General features: G+C 41.0%; 1 protein-coding gene across 2 annotated transcripts in view; it reads left to right on the top strand.

The window, feature by feature from the left end:
• Positions 1-18,837, top strand: part of LOC124146039 (gamma-aminobutyric acid receptor alpha-like) — a 96,222-nt gene that overhangs the window by 38,214 nt on the left and 39,171 nt on the right. For both annotated transcript variants that reach the window (XM_048388113.1, XM_046516090.2), the window contains exons 3-4: positions 12,043-12,152; positions 17,678-17,745. In XM_048388113.1, coding sequence (XP_048244070.1) covers positions 12,043-12,152; positions 17,678-17,745 — 178 coding nt within the window. The remainder of the gene's footprint in view (positions 1-12,042; positions 12,153-17,677; positions 17,746-18,837) is intronic.

The following is an 18,837-nucleotide window of genomic DNA, read 5'->3' as shown; positions in this document are numbered from 1 at the left end:
TTTGGGGGAAGCTCAAAATGTCATGTATGTGTATACCAGTTTTGGTGGAAGCTCAAAGTTTCATGTATTTGTATACCAGTTTTAGTGGAAGCTCACAGTGTCATGTATGTGTATATCAGTTTTAGTGGAAGCTCAAAGTGTCATGTATGTGTATACCAGTTTGGGGGAAGCTCAAAATGTCATGTATGTGTATACCAGTTTTAGTGGAAGCTCAGAGTGTCATGTATGTGTATACAAGTTTGGTAGAAGCTCAGAGTGTCATGTGTGTGTATACTAGTTTGGTCGAAGCTCAAAGTGTCATGTATGTGTATACTACATTTGGTGAAAGCTCAAAGTGTCATGTATTTGTATACCAGTGTTTTGATGGAAGCTTACAGTGACATGTATGTTTATACCAGTTTTGGTGGAAGCTCAAAGTTTCATGTATTTGTATACCAGTTTTAGTGGAAGCTCACAGTGTCATGTATGTGTATATCAGTTTTAGTGGAAGCTCAAAGTGTCATGTATGTGTATACCAGTTTGGGGGAAGCTCCAAATGTCATGTATGTGTATACCAGTTTTAGTGGAAGCTCAGAGTGTCATGTATGTGTATACTAGTTTGGTAGAAGCTCAGAGTGTCATGTATGTGTATACTACATTTGGTGAAAGCTCAAAGTGTCATGTATGTGTAGACCAGTTTTGGTGGAAGCTCAAAAAGTCATGTATGTGTATACCAGTTTTGGTGGAAGCTCAAAGTGTCATGTATGTGTATACTAGTTTTTTGGTGGAAGCTCAAAGAGTCATGTATGTGCATACTAGATTTGGTTGAAGCTCAAAGTTTCATGTATGTGTATACCAGTTTTGGTGGAAGCTCACAGTGTCATGAATGTGTTTATAAGTTTTAGTGGAAGCTCAAATTGTCATGTATGTGTATACCAGTTTTGGTGGAAGCTCTCAAAGTGTCATGTATTTGTATACCAGTTTTAGTGGAAGCTCACAGTGTCATGTATGTGTATATCAGTTTTAGTGGAAGTTCAAAGTGTCATGTATGTGTATACCAGTTTGGGGGAAGCTCAAAATGTCATGTATGTGTATACCAGTTTTGGTGGAAGCTCAAAGTTTCATGTATTTGTATACCAGTTTTAGTGGAAGCTCACAGTGTCATGTATGTGTATATCAGTTTTAGTGGAAGCTCAAAGTGTCATGTATGTGTATACCAGTTTGGGGGAAGCTCAAAATGTCATGTATGTGTATACCAGTTTTAGTGAAAGCTCAGAGTGTCATGTATGTGTATACAAGTTTGGTAGAAGCTCAGAGTGTCATGTATGTGTATACAAGTTTGGTCGAAGCTCAAAGTGTCATGTATGTGTATACTACATTTGGTGAAAGGTCAAAGTGTCATGTATGTGTAGACCAGTTTTGGTGGAAGCTCAAAAAGTCATGTATGTGTATACCAGTTTTGGTGGAAGCTCAAAGTGTCATGTATGTGTATACTAGTTTTTGGGTGGAAGCTCAAAGAGTCATGTATGTGTATACTAGTTTTGGTGGAAGCTCAAGTGTCATGTATGTGTATACTAGTTTTGGTGGAAGCTCGAAGTGTCATGTATGTGAAGACCAGTTTTGGTGGAAGCTCAAAAAGTCATGTATGTGTATACCAGTTTTGGTGGAAGCTCAAAGAGTCATGTATGTGTATACTAGTTTTGGTGGAAGCTTAAGTGTCATGTATGTGTATACTAGTTTTGGTGGAACCTCAAAGTGTCATGTATGTGTATACTAGATTTGGTGGAAGCTCAAAGTGTCATGTATGTGTATACTAGTTTTGGTGGAAGCTCAAGTGTCATGTATGTGTATACTAGTTTAGGTGGAAGCTCAAAGTGTCATGTATGTGTATACTAGTTTTGGTGGAAGCACAAGTGTCATGTATGTGTATACTAGATTTGGTGGAAGCTCAAAGTGTCATGTATGTGTATACTAGTTTTGGTGGAAGCTCAAGTGTCATGTATGTGTATACTAGTTTAGGTGGAAGCTCAAAGTGTCATGTATGTGTATACTAGTTTTGGTGGAAGCACAAGTGTCATGTATGTGTATACTAGATTTGGTGGACGCTCAAAGTGTTATGTATGTGTATACCAGTTTTGGTGAAAGCTCGAAGTGTCATGTATATTTAAACCAGCTTTGATGGGTACCTGGCGTGTCAAGTACACTGAAAGGCAAAAGAAACGTCACTGCTGAAAATACTGATAAAACTTAACAGACACTGGCAGTTACATGTTCTGTGGTCAATAAACTCGTTTATCGTTCTACAGCTTATTTTTGTTTAACAATTGAGTTTAAAATGGAGTGCTTTGCCCAAACGCAGCCTACAAAAGTGCAATGGGGCGGAAAAGTCTTGTCAAAAACATGATGCACGTGCATATCGTGCATGGTATGGGTATAACAGGCACCCAAAACTGTAAAGCTGGCTTTCGTTATTTCGATGCCATGCCAAGATTATCAGGAGGAAATGAGAGACAACAAGCGATCGGAAGACTGCAAGCAGGCCAGAGCGCACAGGTCGTTGCAAATGCATTCAATGTCAACGTCAGAACGATATATCGTTTGCAACATCGCCACAACACCACCAACACCACCGACGAACGACCGCGTAGTGGTCGTCCTAGAGTCACTACTCCCAGACATGATCGGTTCATGGTACGCCAACATCTGCAGAACCGATTCCGAATGGCCACTGAAACAGCTCGGCAAACCATTGGAAACCACCAGTGATCGTACAGTCCGACGTCGCCTAACTGCCAACAACATCTCGTGCCACCGTTCTGCTCGTGTACCCATCCTGAGAGATCGTCACCGACAGGCCCGACCGCAATGGGCCAGGCAGCATCAAAATTGGCGTCAACAGCAATGGCGAAGAATCATCTTCACTGATGTGTCGCTACTGTGTTTCAACGGTGGATGGCAGAGTCAGGGTCTGGCGAAGGAGGGGCGAACGTTAGGCTGATGCTTGTGTTATGGAACGAGACCCGTGGGGCGGCCGGAGCATCATTGGTTGGGGTGGAATCGGACTGAACCAGAGAGTGGGACCTGTGGTCTTTCAGAATATTGGTCCAGGCAGGGGTAATGGCATCACAGCTCACCGCTACATTGACCAAGTCCTCAGACCCCATATCGTGCCTTTTTTTGCCCGTCATCAAAACCACACCTTTCAGCAAGACAACGCTCGTCCCCACACTCTCACCAGGGACTTCCTCAAGCAGCACAACATCCAAATCATGCGTTGGCCTGCCCTCAGTCCGGATTTGAATCCCATTGAACACTTGTGGGATGAGATCCAACGCCGACTCAACGACGTACGCCCAAGGCCGACAACTGCAGCAGAACTGCGTGTAGCGTTCCTGGGGATATGGGCCCATATCCCAATGGCCTTCATCAACAGGCTAGTCCACTCCATGTACAGGAGATGTGTGGCTGTAGTCAACGCCCGTGGTGGCCACACCAGGTACTGTTTTGAACCCCCCCAGCTGTGATGTCTTCTGGTGCCTCCCCAAATTCACAATTCGCAAAAGCATTCCCCAGACTGTTAATTTCATGTGGGTCAAACACTGACTTTCTCCGATGTCTTCACTTCCATATATAAGCATTTGAAAATAAAGATATTTATATGATACATCCACATGACGTTTCTTTTGCCTTTCAGTGTATGTGCATACAGGTTTGATGGAACCCAAAATGTATGTGTATACCAGTTTTGGTGGAAGGTCAAAGTATCGTGATATCTTTAACACCTAATTACAATATTGCATTTTTCGGTGTTTACAGCAAGTTTTCTACTCAATGTGACTAAATATAGTTTATATCATCCTAATGCGCATTTTAGTGTTGCTGATATTTTAAAAAGGGTCAGATGTCTGTAAGATCTTGACGCCTGGTCCGAACTCGATCAAACACCTCACCCTACCCGCTCCATTGAAACAGTTGTCATCCAGCACAAAAAGCAAAAAAGGCACCAACTAAATCTCCACTTCATAAACTTTACAGGCCAGTTGAGAGGCAACGAATAAAGGTTTTCGTTGAAATGGTCTGTCTTTGATGTGGTGTTATTGGCTGTTCTCTTGGATGCCAAACTGGTCCACTGAGATGTTTCTCTAAAGTACAGTCTATGCCTGTAACAGGAGCAATGGAGGACCAACATACGGACCATTGACAACACAGACAACGGGTCGATCGCTGGAGGGCAGGCTAGAAAAGTCAAGGGTAACAGCAAAGTGTACTTTTTGTCTTACCAACAAGAACCACACGATTCCCGACAGGAACCAACCGAGGGGCATTTATTTCCCAATCTCTGGTAAACTGTGATGTGTGTACTGGCGAAACACAGACGCTCTCTCGTCACAAATCAGGCAAATGTTCCTGCAGCGAAGAGACAAACTCTCTTCAATTCCGACGGAGATAAATACTCCGGGACATTTAACATCCCAAATACAATTATTGCACCACTGACTTACCGTCTCCCCAGCCCCTCTACAGCTCAGTGTGTCCGTGATTTGATGCTAACAGCTACACCCCATTTCTCCCCCTCGGCCTTATTAATGGCTGCATTCTCTGGTTGTAAGACATCGGGGCTTGTCATTTATCATCTGTGTTTCATTGACCGAAACACGAAATGTAACCGATTGTTTTGCGTAAAGGCAATATCATTTGTTCACATATATTCTGAAATAGACTTTTATTAAAAGGTCAAAGGCGAACGTTGTCAAGCACCAACCCGTAGGCCGACCAGTCGATTTACTGGGGGACGGGCTTTGGAATAAAAAGAATAAATGTTTTCCACAACGGCCACAGTATCCTTTTCGGAGGATTCGTGTCTTCACACTGCACTAGACCCGTGCCATACCACGTCAACACTTGTCTAATTTGCTTTATCGCCCTATCACTTTTGAGTGAGTGAGGGAGTTAAAGATGATTTAAGCCATCGTCAAATTTACGTCAACACCTGGTATCGCTTGTATAATTTGCTTAATCGCTCTATCGCTTGTGAGTGAGTTAACGGTGATTTAAGCTATCGACAAAAATACGTCAACACTTGTTATCGCTTGTATAATTTTCTTTATAGCTCTATCACCTGTGAGTGAGTGAGTGAGTGAGTGAGTGAGTTAAAGGTGGTTAAACCATCGTCAGAAATACTGCCGCTATGACACTGCTGTCTGTCGCCAACAAATCGGATATCCGGCCTGTATTCAGCAATGTCATGGTTATATCACAGAAGACTAGCCAGCAATGTTGGAGCTATTATATTTTACCGACCTGTACTCCAGGGTTATACGTGTACACGCATCTATATATGTTTATTGTTTTACGAACTACTGGGTTCATTATTCAGTTGTAACTTTACAGTGTTTCACGGACACCTAATGTCCTCACTGCAACGTTACGGTGATTCGTGAACACCCGATGTCATCACTGTATCTTTACAGTGTTTCACAAACACTTGGTATTTTACTATTGTTACGTTACCGTGTTTTACGAACACCTGGTGCCATCACTGTTACTCTACAGTGTGTCAGGAATCCCTGGTGCCATCACTGTTACTCTACAGTGTGTCCGGAATCCCTGGTGTCATCACTGTTACTCTACAGTGTGTCCGGAATCCCTGGTGCCATCATTGATACTCTACAGTGTGTCAGGAATCCCTGGTGCCATCACTGTTACTCTACAGTGTGTCAGGAATCCCTGGTGCCATCACTGTTACTCTACAGTGTGTCAGGAATCCCTGGTGCCATCACTGTTACTCTACAGTGTGTCAGGAATCCCTGGTGTCATCACTGTTACTCTACAGTGTGTCAGGAATCCCTGGTGCCATCACTGTTACTCTACAGTGTGTCCGGAATCCCTGGTGCCATCACTGTTACTCTACAGTGTGTCAGGAATCCCTGGTGCCATCACTGTTACTCTACAGTGTGTCAGGAATCCCTGGTGCCATCACTGTTACTCTACAGTGTGTCAGGAATCCCTTTGTGCCATCACTGTTACTCTACAGTGTGTCAGGAATCCCTGGTGCCATCACTGTTACTCTACAGTGTTTCAGGAATCCCTGGTGCCATCACTGTTACTCTACAGTGTGTCAGGAATCCCTTTGTGCCATCACTGTTACTCTACAGTGTGTCAGGAATCCCTGGTGCCATCACTGTTACTCTACAGTGTGTCAGGAATTTCTGGTGCCATCACTGTTACTCTACAGTGTGTCAGGAATCCCTGGTGCCATCACTGTTACTCTACAGTGTTTCAGGAATCCCTGGTGCCATCACTGTTATTCTACAGTGTGTCAGGAATCCCTGGTGCCATCACTGTTACTCTACAGTGTGTCAGGAATCCCTTTGTGCCATCACTGTTACTCTACAGTGTGTCAGGAATCCCTGGTGTCATCACTGTAACTTTTCAGTGATTCTTCAGGGTAGGTTCTGGAATTTATCCATTGCTTTCTGTTTTCGACTGCTCTCCTTGTGCGAAAAATTCGATTCCTATAAATAAACCCGAAAAGCATTCATGTTTGACATTTCTTCCACATGTTTTCACATCCTATTTGCTATGATGTACACCACCCGGACCTCAGTCACTGACACTGCGCCATAATGCGATCATCAATTACTATGTATAACTGTCGATATGGTGATGGTATTTCTACGTGAGAAACAGCGTGATGAAATTGATACTATTATCTTGTCTTGACCTTGATCGGTCTAGGCTGGGCTTGGCTTGGCTGGGCTGGGGGAGCATCAACCTTGTTGTACTAAGAGCCCGACCAGTCGATATGCTGGAAAAAGGTACTATAATTGTTCGTGAAAGCCTCGTTGGTTGAGTGGGTTAGATCGCTGACTTTGAGCGCTGGCGATTAAGATGATCTTAACTTCCATACTTTAACATAGGCTTACAATAGTCTTAGCGCTAAGATCGTTTTGTGCAAGTGGGCCCTAATCTACTGTGCTAAGTGTACAAGGTTCGGTATGGATAAGATATATGATATATCGCAATCAGTAACTGATGCCAGTGGTTACATCACCATTGTGTTCTCATGTCTGTATTTCTCTCTCTTACACGTATGAGTGACTGCGTCAGTTTGGTTTGATGCTGCTTCGGACAGAATTTCAGTTCTATCACGGCGTGTCACCTTGACGTATGAGGAGGGTTCGAAGTAACCCGTTGCACAAAGCGATTGAAGCGCGAGGACAGTCTAAGTCTGTGTTGCAGAATTGGAGTTACGACCACCGTATATATGAGACTGACAAACCTTAAAACAGTCAGAGTGGACCGGGATTCGACGCACGATTATAGGATTCTGGCATGCCTGAGGAACGAAGCTCTGCATAGCGAATTGCGACACCTTCGATGACTGTGACACCTGTGCCCCCTGTTTCACAGTTACTAGCGGAGAAAACTCACATCCATACATTTGTTTTTCAAAAGCACACTATTTCTTGTCTCGAATGTTTAAGCTGGACTTTTTAGTTGGGCTGAAGATGAGTGAGTGAGTGAGTGAGTGAGTTGGGTTTAACGGCGCTTTTAACATTATTCCAAGCATTTCGCGGCGTGTCAGCTTAATGTGTGAGGAAAGTGATGCAGGTTTCAGACGTTTACCACTTCGGTGAAACCCACGAGCACGGGTATGGTGCTGACAGACCTAGATACCAAATTGAGGCGAACCGGGATTCGAACCCACAATCATAGGTTTCTGGCGTGCCCAAGGGACGCAACTCTGCACAGCGAATCGCGGCGCCTTAGACGACTGGGCCACCCGTGCCCCCGGGCTGAAGATGAGCTTAATTATGTATTTTATATATTTTCTCGCTTTAAAAACATAAAACAATACACTTTTATTCTTTCAAATTACCACGGAGCCTAGCAGTTTTGATATTCCGTACACACGCATCGGAGAAATGGTTATCTCACTTCCACTTAGCGATGCGTACAGGGATGAAGACATTTTAGGCGTGACTTCCACTTTTTCACCTATACTCATACAACAACTTGACAAGTGGCGTGTTGCGTAAGCAGGTAGGAGATTGGCCAATCTTTTCAGCACGTATTATCTAAATGATTAGTGATTGTCCGATATTAAGTCCATTTAATTCCCTCTTTCGCTAGAAAACAACAGCAGCCACGCCATCTGCGTCATGCGATGCTGAATATCTCTATCGTGTTAGGACCATGTATGTACCTGTTTTACTGGTTTTAGTCGATAGGTGGTGGAACAGGTCTATAAATGACAATACCCTTAAAAGAGCAAGTCTCTTGGCAGATTTGATAAGAGTCACGGCCCCAGGTGGTTCAGGACAAAGCCCCCAATAGATATAAATTGCGATATTAATATGTGTTTGTATTTCTAACGAAGGTTTTTCCCTAAGGAGATAATGTCACAAATAAACCAACTTCATCTGCCTCTCATACAACCCTAACAAAATGTCCTTGCTTGGAGCAAAAGATGACGATTTTGTGATTTCGACGAACATATAATCAAATTTGTTATGGCGTTATACCACTATTTTTAAAATACGCGGAATTACGCAGAAAACGTTACTCCGATAAATCATTGATGTCCATAAATAAGACAATTAGAAGTAGCAGGAAGGAAATCATTGTAATGAGTTTTCATTGCTCTGACAAACCCGTGGCCAATTTCATGGACAGGTTAACATCAATGAACGCCATCTGAGAGAGCGTCTGTATTTCTATGGTTAATTACGTGCTGAGCTATTGTTGTGAACGAACCCAGAAACAGTTATCAAATGTAATGAGACAGTTGTGTGCAATTGTTCAGTGACCTACTTACATCCAGGGGACCGTGTATTGGGATGGACTCCGGTGTGCCATGAAAGTACTGCAACGACAAGGCGCCCAGATGGCCTCGTCAAGATGCTCGCAGGGGATGTTTGGAGATAGGGGAAGGCCACAAAAGATTTATTATTTGTTTGTCAGATGCTTTGGTTAGGAGTGTTGAGTAGGTGGGCGATGTTTTTCTTAAATAGGAACAGATAAATTTCTCCTGGTACTTTGAGCGAAAAAAAAGCATCGTTAAATTGTTCCAGGTATTAATAAGCCTTTAGCCCTGATAGGGTTAAGTTTCTTCCATTTAGAAACAGTTGAACCAGCAGATGGGGGATCTAACAACCCAACAGAACCACGCCCTCACATCCACCCCTACCCCAACACACGTTCACACAAGTTACAACGAATAAGAGCAAAGAACCACACTCTTGCCCAAGGCTATTGGTATTTGTTTTGTTTGTTTGTTGTTTAACGCCGCACTCAGCAATATTCCAGCTATATGACGGCGGTCTGTAAATAATCGAGTCTGGGCCAGACAATCCAGTGATTAATATCATGTGCATCGATCCGCGCAATTGGGATCGATGACATGCATCAAATCAAGTCAGCGAGCCTGACCACCCGATCCCGTTAGACGCAGAGTCACCTTTTACGGCAAGCATGGGTTGCTGAAGACCTATCTACCCCGGACTCTTCACGGGTCCAAGGCTATTGGTGGAGCAGAGGTGTATGTACCAAACAACCTATTACTCACAGAACTAAGTGAACCATGAATTTTCTACCATTTGGCTTAGGTCCTGCCTGTTCTTCAATAAAACTACATTTGGAATATTTCTACACTGCAAACACGAAAGCGTCGTTATTTTCGCCTAAGGTCATTAAATAAATGACGGAAAATTCTTTCAAATTGATTAATTTGAGCGTCTAGAAAGCGTAGAAAATTCGTCGTCAATTTCAAGCTTATAATCGGCGCTTTGTGTACGCAAGTTGCTGAATACACCTACCATAAAATAAAGACTGTTTGAAGATATACATTTCTAAATATAGTCTGGTTACTGTTGTGCGCTTTATGTGATCTAAATCTGTATGTTAGTAGAGTTTAATATCGTATTGTATCTTTCGGCGCCAATAGTCTCACAGTTTATGCAAAAACCTGATTATAAAATCATTTTTTGAAACCATCATTACTTGATCGATAACAATTGGAAGTGTATTGAAAACATTAATCATTCAGAATGTCATGATCATTATGACAGAAAGTTACATAGCAACGTTAATCTCCACCCCGTTTGATAATTACATAGTATATGACAGTGCTCCAATTCACTTGCTTATTCTCTGTAGTTGACTTTTTGAACTGATATTATTAAAATTGTACATTTCATATCAACATGAGTGTTGAATGTTGGACGAAAACCTCTCCTGCTCAGAGATATCATTTTACAAATTCTTGATGGAAATTTATACAATAAATATGTGCTTCTCAAAACAAAATTACGGTTGCTTTTAAAGAATCTTCAAGGTTCTTTATCAAAGTTGGTTACATTTCCTTAATTTACCCTTTGCTAGCAAAGTTTCCAATTTCGTCTTAAAAACCCGTCGCAACAAGATGTGCAGAGCAAATCAAAGAAACCCATCGGCTTTGAACTAGATTGCAACCCCAATAACTCACACCATCATTTAACATGTACATAAAACGCCAGGACAGAACTAAAGGTATTTATCTGAGGCTCTTAGTGTCAGATAGGTGGCACAAAGTGTTGGCCTTGAGCGTCTGTTGCAAGTGTTTTTGACTGTGAATCAAAGAAAGGACTTCATGATTGATAGCCCTACCACCTCAAGTCTTGGCGAATCTATTCACGACTCATCTTCACAAACAAATCCAATAAAGGAAAATACGGCAAGTTTATAAGATTACCCCCAAGTATTGCGTGGGGTGAAGGAATCAATGCATGACACGGGTGTAAAGTGATTACCAATATTGTACAAATAACGAATGTTTAAGGAAGAAGCCGGTGTATGCTTTCAAGCACTTCTGTCTTTAAGACTAATAATGGACTCCTTTTTAAGCTTTATGACAGCATTACAAGACAAGCGATAAGAGCATTGAAAGAACTCCTTATCATTTGCCGAACTGTAAGTAGCGGTTGTGGCGGAATTAAGTCAAATATTTGATTACCTAACATTTGTACTCCAAACTATCAAACCTTTGATTATGCTCTAACATGCTTATATCTGGGCTTGCTTGTTTGGAGCTTTTTGTAAATTCAGACAGTTCTCTTTCGTATCGATGTCATCGGGTACAGTAGGTGATATATCGATTCATCATTTAATTGGACGATTTCCCTCTGCGACAATAAAGCTTCTATTAGTCCAATACATTTGTCACAGGGAGTTGATACAATCAGGACATACATAGCTTTGTCGTACGGTCTAAGCCCCTTCCTTAACATGTAACTACTATATTGCTGTGTGAGGGTATTCAGCAACGTCCTGAATGGATACTATGTCTAGACGCAGAATGAAATATCCTTGATATAAATATACCTAAGCATTACCGAAGGATATTTGTATTATGCCATGAAAAATTGGATGCATCTATCAGCCATGTTCTCTGTATATTCCCGCGTCTGATATATTAGTAATTCTATCAGTCATCGTTTGCAGTTTGCGTCGGAGCTATTGTTCCATCATTGTGTTCACGATTACACGAACATTGAACACATTTGTACACATTTGGAATGTTCAGATTACACAAATAGTACAAAGATTGACCTGAAATGTAAAATCATGGATGTTGAATTCAAGATAACAAGTTATATTATGTGTACATTTAGAAAGGAAGTGATCATGAAAGCTAGATTATTTCATTCTGGCATGATAGAGGGACACCCCTCTGCACAGTGAATTGCGGTGCCTAAGGCAACTTGGGTACCAATACTTGCGAAGTGTCACTGCAGAGTCCTCACTGGCTTTGGTGAAAGTTCGAAGTGATGCAGGTCTTCGACGTTTACCAGTTTGGTGAAACCAGGTACCACGGGTATGGTGCTGACAAACCTAGAAACGTACTCAAGTCGGACTGGGATTCGAACTCACGATCACAGTTGCACGCAGCTTAAGGACGCATTTCAGCATAGCGAATTGCGGAGACTCAGACAGCTGGGCAACCCGTGCCCCCACTCACAATCTGAAACTGTGAGTGTCGAATATACACGTGTAGTAATATAGCTGTTGTGTGTGTTTCAGTGCCTTGCCTTTGAGTATGTCCCTGGCAGAGGTCAAGATGTACAATGCGTCGCAGCTGCTGGAGAACATGCTGGTGGGTTATGACAAGCGGCTGAGGCCTGGATTCGGTGGTACGTCTCTGCTTATCATGTTGTTTGGGATTGATATTGGACCTTCCCGGTACATATAGACATAGACATAGGCATAGACATAGACATAGTCGGTACATATAGACAAAGGCATAGACATAGACATGGAAATAATAATAATAATAATAATAATAATAATAATAATAATAATAATAACAACAACAACCACAACATTTTCTCCTCGTCGAGTCCTTTTCTAATTTCATCGGCATATTTTTACGACAAATGCAACATTCTTCATCTGAAACGTGGCAAGGTAGAAGAGGGAGCATCAGTCATTTTACTTGGGGGAGGAGTTATTGACCATCTCGTGGAAGGTCAGGCCTAACCGTACTTGGGCAGCAGGTTAGGGACAAACTCCAGAATGCCCATATAAAAAAAAAAGAATACAAATGCCGACTTAAGAAAATCTGGGTTTCAGTGCTGAACGCTCACAATAAAGTCAAAGCCACAAATACTTAATATGCTGTACCCGTTCTTTCGTATTCTTTTGGTGTTGTTGTTTGGACGAAACAAGAAATTCAGGCCAACTTCTAAGTAATGCCTATCAAACAAATTAAAGAAATTCAGGGTATTGAAACCCTCACACGGAAATTCATGTCAGGCAATAGATCCCACCATCCTCGTTCTTCCTCAAAACGCGTATATTTACCAATCATAATGGGAGGGCGTGGTTTGATTAACGTGGTGTCTCTTTGTGATAGAATTGTATTGTGCACTTTTGCACACATTTATTTGTCTATTGATCCTCTTGTGAAGCATGTCAAGACTCATGATGAAAATAAGGCATTCCACAGTTTTCTTTAACGAGCCAAGGATATGGGACATAATCTCAATGTCAGTGTTGATTTTGTTCTGTGTTAACCAAGCGGAGTGCCATCTCAAATCGGCCCTGCAACCCTGCAGAGTTCTTCGATTGGATGAAGTCGGCTGGCCTGAAAAGTGACTCAGAAGGCTTTCTGTTTGCTGCTCAGGACCACTCACTTCCTACTGGAAACCGTCAATGTGTGATTTTACATCAAAATGTTAATATGAAATGTAGATTATGCAATAAATTTAATGAGACTGTCCAACACATTGTCAGTGGATGCCCAGCTTTGGCACAAACTCAGTATCTTAAGCGACATGATGGTGTAGCGCCGTGCTTGTGGTTTTGACACAGAGGTCCATCCATGGTACGACCCGGAATATGTAGAGGGCGTCATGGAAAATGATAAATACAAAATTCTTTGGAATAGGCCCGTTTACAGCCTCAGACGTATCCAGGCCAACAAACCTGATCTTGTCCTTTTTGATAAATCCAATGAAATCATTTATATCATTGAATTTTCTGTCCCTTTTGACACTAATGTGATTGACAAGATTCGGGAAAAACATGGCAAATATGCGGACCTCGCTTTCGAAATGTCACGCTTGCATCCCAAGAACCAAGTTGTCCGACTCCCCATTGTTCTCGGTGCCTTAGGTTTGGAACCTCCCAATCTGTTGACTGACATTGGGAGAGTACCCGGGTTTGCTACCAGGAATACACCATCTGACAATCTGGGTAATGCAGAAGGCTGCAGCGTTGCCGGGGAGTCTTCACGTTCTCCGAAAAGTTCTGGGTGGGTTCGACTTTGCAGCGCTTCCTGGGACATTTCCCATTCGCTGTCAGGGCTGCGTGTAAAGGGAGCAGGGGCCCTGAGCTGATGATGAACCTAACCAGCCTGACTGTGCCTCGATCATCCAAACCCTCTTTGCTTCATATTTTATTTTAATCTGTTCATAATAATAATCATAAATGTACCGGGAGCTGACCTGGTGGTGTGGGTTAGCCCAGTGGTTAAATCGTTCGCTCGTCACTCCGAAGATTCGGGTTCAATTCCCCACATGACCCGGGTACAATTCGTGAAGCCCACTTCTGGTATCCCTCGCAGTGATATTGCTGGACTATTGCTAAAAGCGGCGTAAAACCATACTCACTCACTCGAGCTGACCTTTGGCGACCTGGTTTCGAATTTCAGTGGAATTTGTTAATTTTCTTGGGACAAATAAACGAATATGAATATCCCATAAGAATATGACTTTTACGATCTTAAAGGGATATGATTGTGAATAACTCTACCGAATCTTATTGCATGACGTTTGCTGAACTCTTAAATGTCTTCATTCCGTAGTGTGGTGTATCTTCAAATCTCTCTGCTCACTAAATATTGATAAAAGCGGGAATGTGTTGACGAGGCCGTGTATGCTGTAATTAAATTAATGTCAATAAAAAGGACAAATATTTATGCAAGGAAATAATTTTCCTTGACAGAACACGATTGCCACATTACTGAGGCTGTCTCTATCTACACACAAGCAATATGAAACCACATCAATCAGTATAATGAAACAATAAACGAAGTAAATTATTATTGATAACACTTTATATAACCATACCTTACGATTGTAGAAGATGGAACATTTATTAATATTATCACAATTTACTAAGTATCCTCAGAGCAGAGGTCAAACTGACGGTTTGACTTGTTGTCCAAATGAGAATAAGATGATGGAACAACTTTGAAGTTCTACTTTCAATTTGACAAAGATATCGATCCAAAACTTGTTTTCTAAAAACGTGAATCGAACACAACTTTGAAGCGAAGAGGATAAATACCAAAAAAACTATTTTAGATCCCCAGTTCTCTGAAATAACCTTTCCTGTATTGTCCAAAAACTTTTCCATTAACCAATCTGCTAGCTGACGATCCCACCGTCAATGTTTTCCCCAGTTGAAAGGAAAATATTATTGTCCGGAATTCAAAATATTTCGACTCGACAGACTTTTGTTCCCGCGAATCCACTTAAAAGCACAGACTTCATTCGCTGGAAAATCAAACACATTGACTGTCTTAAGATACTCGGTTGGGATACTGTAGAATCAATATGGCTTTGGAGAAACTATCTGGGTTCGTTTCCAGTCTGACAGATTTCTGAACACTGAGCGTAGTCGTGCTTCTCTCAAAGAAATTGTTACATGATCGCAATGAATATTGAAAATAAAGCCAGGATCTGTGACTGTGTATTCCAGCTTTGTAGTCTGCTCCAGGGGACTTTATTATACGCGACTATCAACGTTTAACTCAATAATGAATTTAATGATGGAGAAACCGAAGGTCATACCACTAACTCGTACATCATGAATAACATCAATATTAGTTATATCACGATGTCCATCGAAGCGGCAACAGATTTCACAGACGGTATGTAGGCATAATAAACATAGCACTGGATAAACTCAACTGAACGACAATGACATTTTCTCAAAGACGTGTGTGAGTGAGTATTGTTTTGCGGCGATTTTTGCAATATTCATGGAATATCACGTCGGGGAACACTAATATTAGTCTCCACACATAATAATTGTACCATGTTCCTCAGTCTTTGGACGAGCGAACGTTTTAACCACTAGTTCTCCCTAGATCAACCTATGGAGTGAATTTGAAGAACGTAAATAATTATGAAGAATTATATGAGACTTTCATCATAGATTTCTGACTTACATATGTTTAGCTCATAAACATGTCTGCCTGCATTAGTAATAGTAGATAGTGATAGTGAATGTTATAGACGTCTAATAAATGTTAAGTGTAATTAATTGAATTGTATTTAGCAATAAATAACATGTGACCTAAATAAAAAAATTCTTTAAAGGTTTTAGATTGGTTTCTTGTTTCACGGTGACCTAAAGCAATGGTCATTTAACTTACAAAGGTGTACTTTATGCCTATTTCAAATTATAAAGAAAACCGAATCTTCAAGACTTTGATGGGGGAGAAATATGACTATTTGGTCAGAGATATGACAGAGATTTAAATAATAACATACCAAAGGGCATTGACCTCCTTCGTTATATGAATCTGGAGCTATGGTTTTACCCGTAAGGATATACATGTACGTAATTATAACAAACACGGAAAGACAAAAAATGGAAAGCAGTTAGTTTATTGGCAATTCAGATAATATGTAATGTGTCCCTATTCAAGCATTCGAGACAAGAATTACGCAATTAGCGTCCATAAAGAAACGAGGAAATGAGATTTTCGTGGAAACACGTTTTATGTGTTATCCAGCTGATTGGTCAGTTGAGATGGCCATTTTATGTGTTGACCATTGCCAGTGGGTGCTCTTCAAGGACAATTGAACCGTATATGACCGCTGTACCAAAGCCTTGAAAGGAGCGTTTGATGACCAGCATCTAATCTCATCAGTTCTAAGAGCCATGTTTGACGATGAAGATGCCACATTGCTCGTCGTATAGCTATTTAGACGGGGCCACAGAATCAACATGGTCGCTATTGTGTTTACATAACATGACCCCTGACCTCAATCAATAGCCAATCGCTGGACACAGTTATAAATAAACCGGCTAGACATCCGCGAAATCCCATATGATTCACCAACTGTGACTTGTAATTAGACTTGCAAATTACATTTACATGTACATTATATACAATAAATGGGTTTTAATTCTTGGTTCAAAGTATGTATTTTTTTGTCTTTGTTCATATTATACACATGTAAAATGTAAACAATATGGCTATTTGTTATTTATACATGTATGTGTTGGGTAAATGCGTTCCGAACACTACAGTACTTCTGTATGTAACATACAAAAAATATACTGATGATACGCGATCGAGGTTGATTTGGGATGGTATTAAAAGTGAACTGGACGACAGTCCAAAGGTCTCAACTGGTTTTCCTTTTGGCCTATTTATGCACATATCGCAAGACGGACAGAATCAAGTTTAAGCGAGCAGGAAAAACTCGTCCTTCTTGCACTGCTGTGATACAAAGTTTTACCCAAATGCATAGACATTGGTTTACCCAAATGTCCGCCTCGAATTGATTAAGTAAAAATGGGGAATTACGTCGGACATCATAAGGTCAATGATGCGTCAATTTTGGAAATCATACGCGACTATCAAGTTGACGTTTAACTCAATAATGAATTTAATGATGGAGAAATCAATGATGCGTCAATTCTTTTTGGAAATGTCCTCCACATGTCTACCACAATGTTTTTGAAAGCTTTACTTACCCTGATCAAACATCTTTTGAACAAGAGTCGTTCAACGCTCTTTGAAATTTTCGTAGAAAGGGCATGCTCGATTGTAGGAAGTTCAAAGTATAAATGTGTTCACACACATGTGTCACTAGCATTGCGGTGAGTATACGAAGCGGCACTCCTGACCTTAACGCGGAAAGACACAGGAGTAAGAAAAGCGTGACATAGATCACAAGGTGTTACTGAAACTGATACAGCAGATCATCTCGTCACAATAATGTGTAAGAATACACACTGACATGACCCCGGGGTCAGGTCGCTGCAGCGGAAGATGCCTTTGGGAAGATGCAGGAAAGATTATAAGATTCCGCTAACCACTTTGTCCAATTAGTTGCAAATATCAAGAATAACATCTCAACAATAGCTTCATCTGCTTGCTATATGATCTAATCCAGTTTGTCTTTTATTGCAGGGAAGCCGTTAGCAGTGATGATCTATATCAATCTACGATCCATGGGCCCTATATCGGAATTAGACATGGTAAATGATACTGGCTTTACTCTATCTGAGATCAATACTGTAATGACAGACCATCACGGGGGATGCTGTTCCCTGTCATCGGGAAGCGGGCGAGTATGACGCTGACACATCTCTTGTGCTAATACGATGGAGACGGCTATGAAAATGCACGAATGCAAAGAAAATTGCAAAGGAAAACTGTTGGTTTTTCATTTACAAATACGAAACTATTATTAAAAGGGTATTATGGCTGCTTAACCGTGGCGCTTTAAGCCGTATTGCCAATGACGTCGTTCATTGGTGAAGATATCCTTTTGAAATCGTCAAGACAAATGATGGTTTAATTTTGTTGTCATTTTCAAATGGTCATGTTTCCGATAACCGGCACGTTTCACATACAGATCAATGGAGATAAAGGCTTTATTGGTGATGATCCGACATATCTCTGTATCTTTTTACTACAAAGTTTTGAAAAATATATTTGTGGTAAAGGATTAACGTTCTGGTCGGATGTTTTACTTCAATGAAGCTGTTTCAAACTTGAAAGAGAGAGGAAGCTGCAGCAATAGGGATTTAAGCTCTTATGCAGTTGATGTCCGTTTGAATAGCAAGAAAAAAATGTTATCATCGATTGCCAACATAATTTCTTTTGAATGGCAAAACACAATGTATGCCTAATATGAGAATATTGGAAAAGAAAATAGGATTTTGTCTTTAAGATCCTTAAGACCAGGGAGATTATGGAAAAATAATACACTTTTCCAAACTTTGAAGGTATTTTTGGTTTTGAATTAAATTGAGAAAATGGGAAAATGGAATTTTCAGAAATACCTGCAATTGCCATCATGCCAATGGCTTTATATTGGTGTTCTATGTGCAGCATGTGATTTATTTATGTTTTGTTTGTAGGTGTTCGTATGACCTTTTAATGTATATATTCTATAGGTGGCATATGGAGTCTACATTCTCACATAGAATGACACACATGTTACACCAGGAATATGATAGTTACACTGGTACATAATCGTTACACCGGATATATAATCGTGACCCTGGTATGTCATCGTTAATCGTTTCGCTGGGCAATCATTATGCTGGATATATAATGGTGAC

Source organism: Haliotis rufescens, unplaced genomic scaffold (genome assembly GCF_023055435.1).
Source record: "Haliotis rufescens isolate VD_foot unplaced genomic scaffold, xgHalRufe1.0.p SCAF_7, whole genome shotgun sequence".
NCBI lineage: Eukaryota > Metazoa > Mollusca > Gastropoda > Lepetellida > Haliotidae > Haliotis > Haliotis rufescens.
The sequence above is the reverse complement of the archived record's forward strand: the minus strand, read 5'-3'. Positions and strand labels throughout refer to the sequence as shown.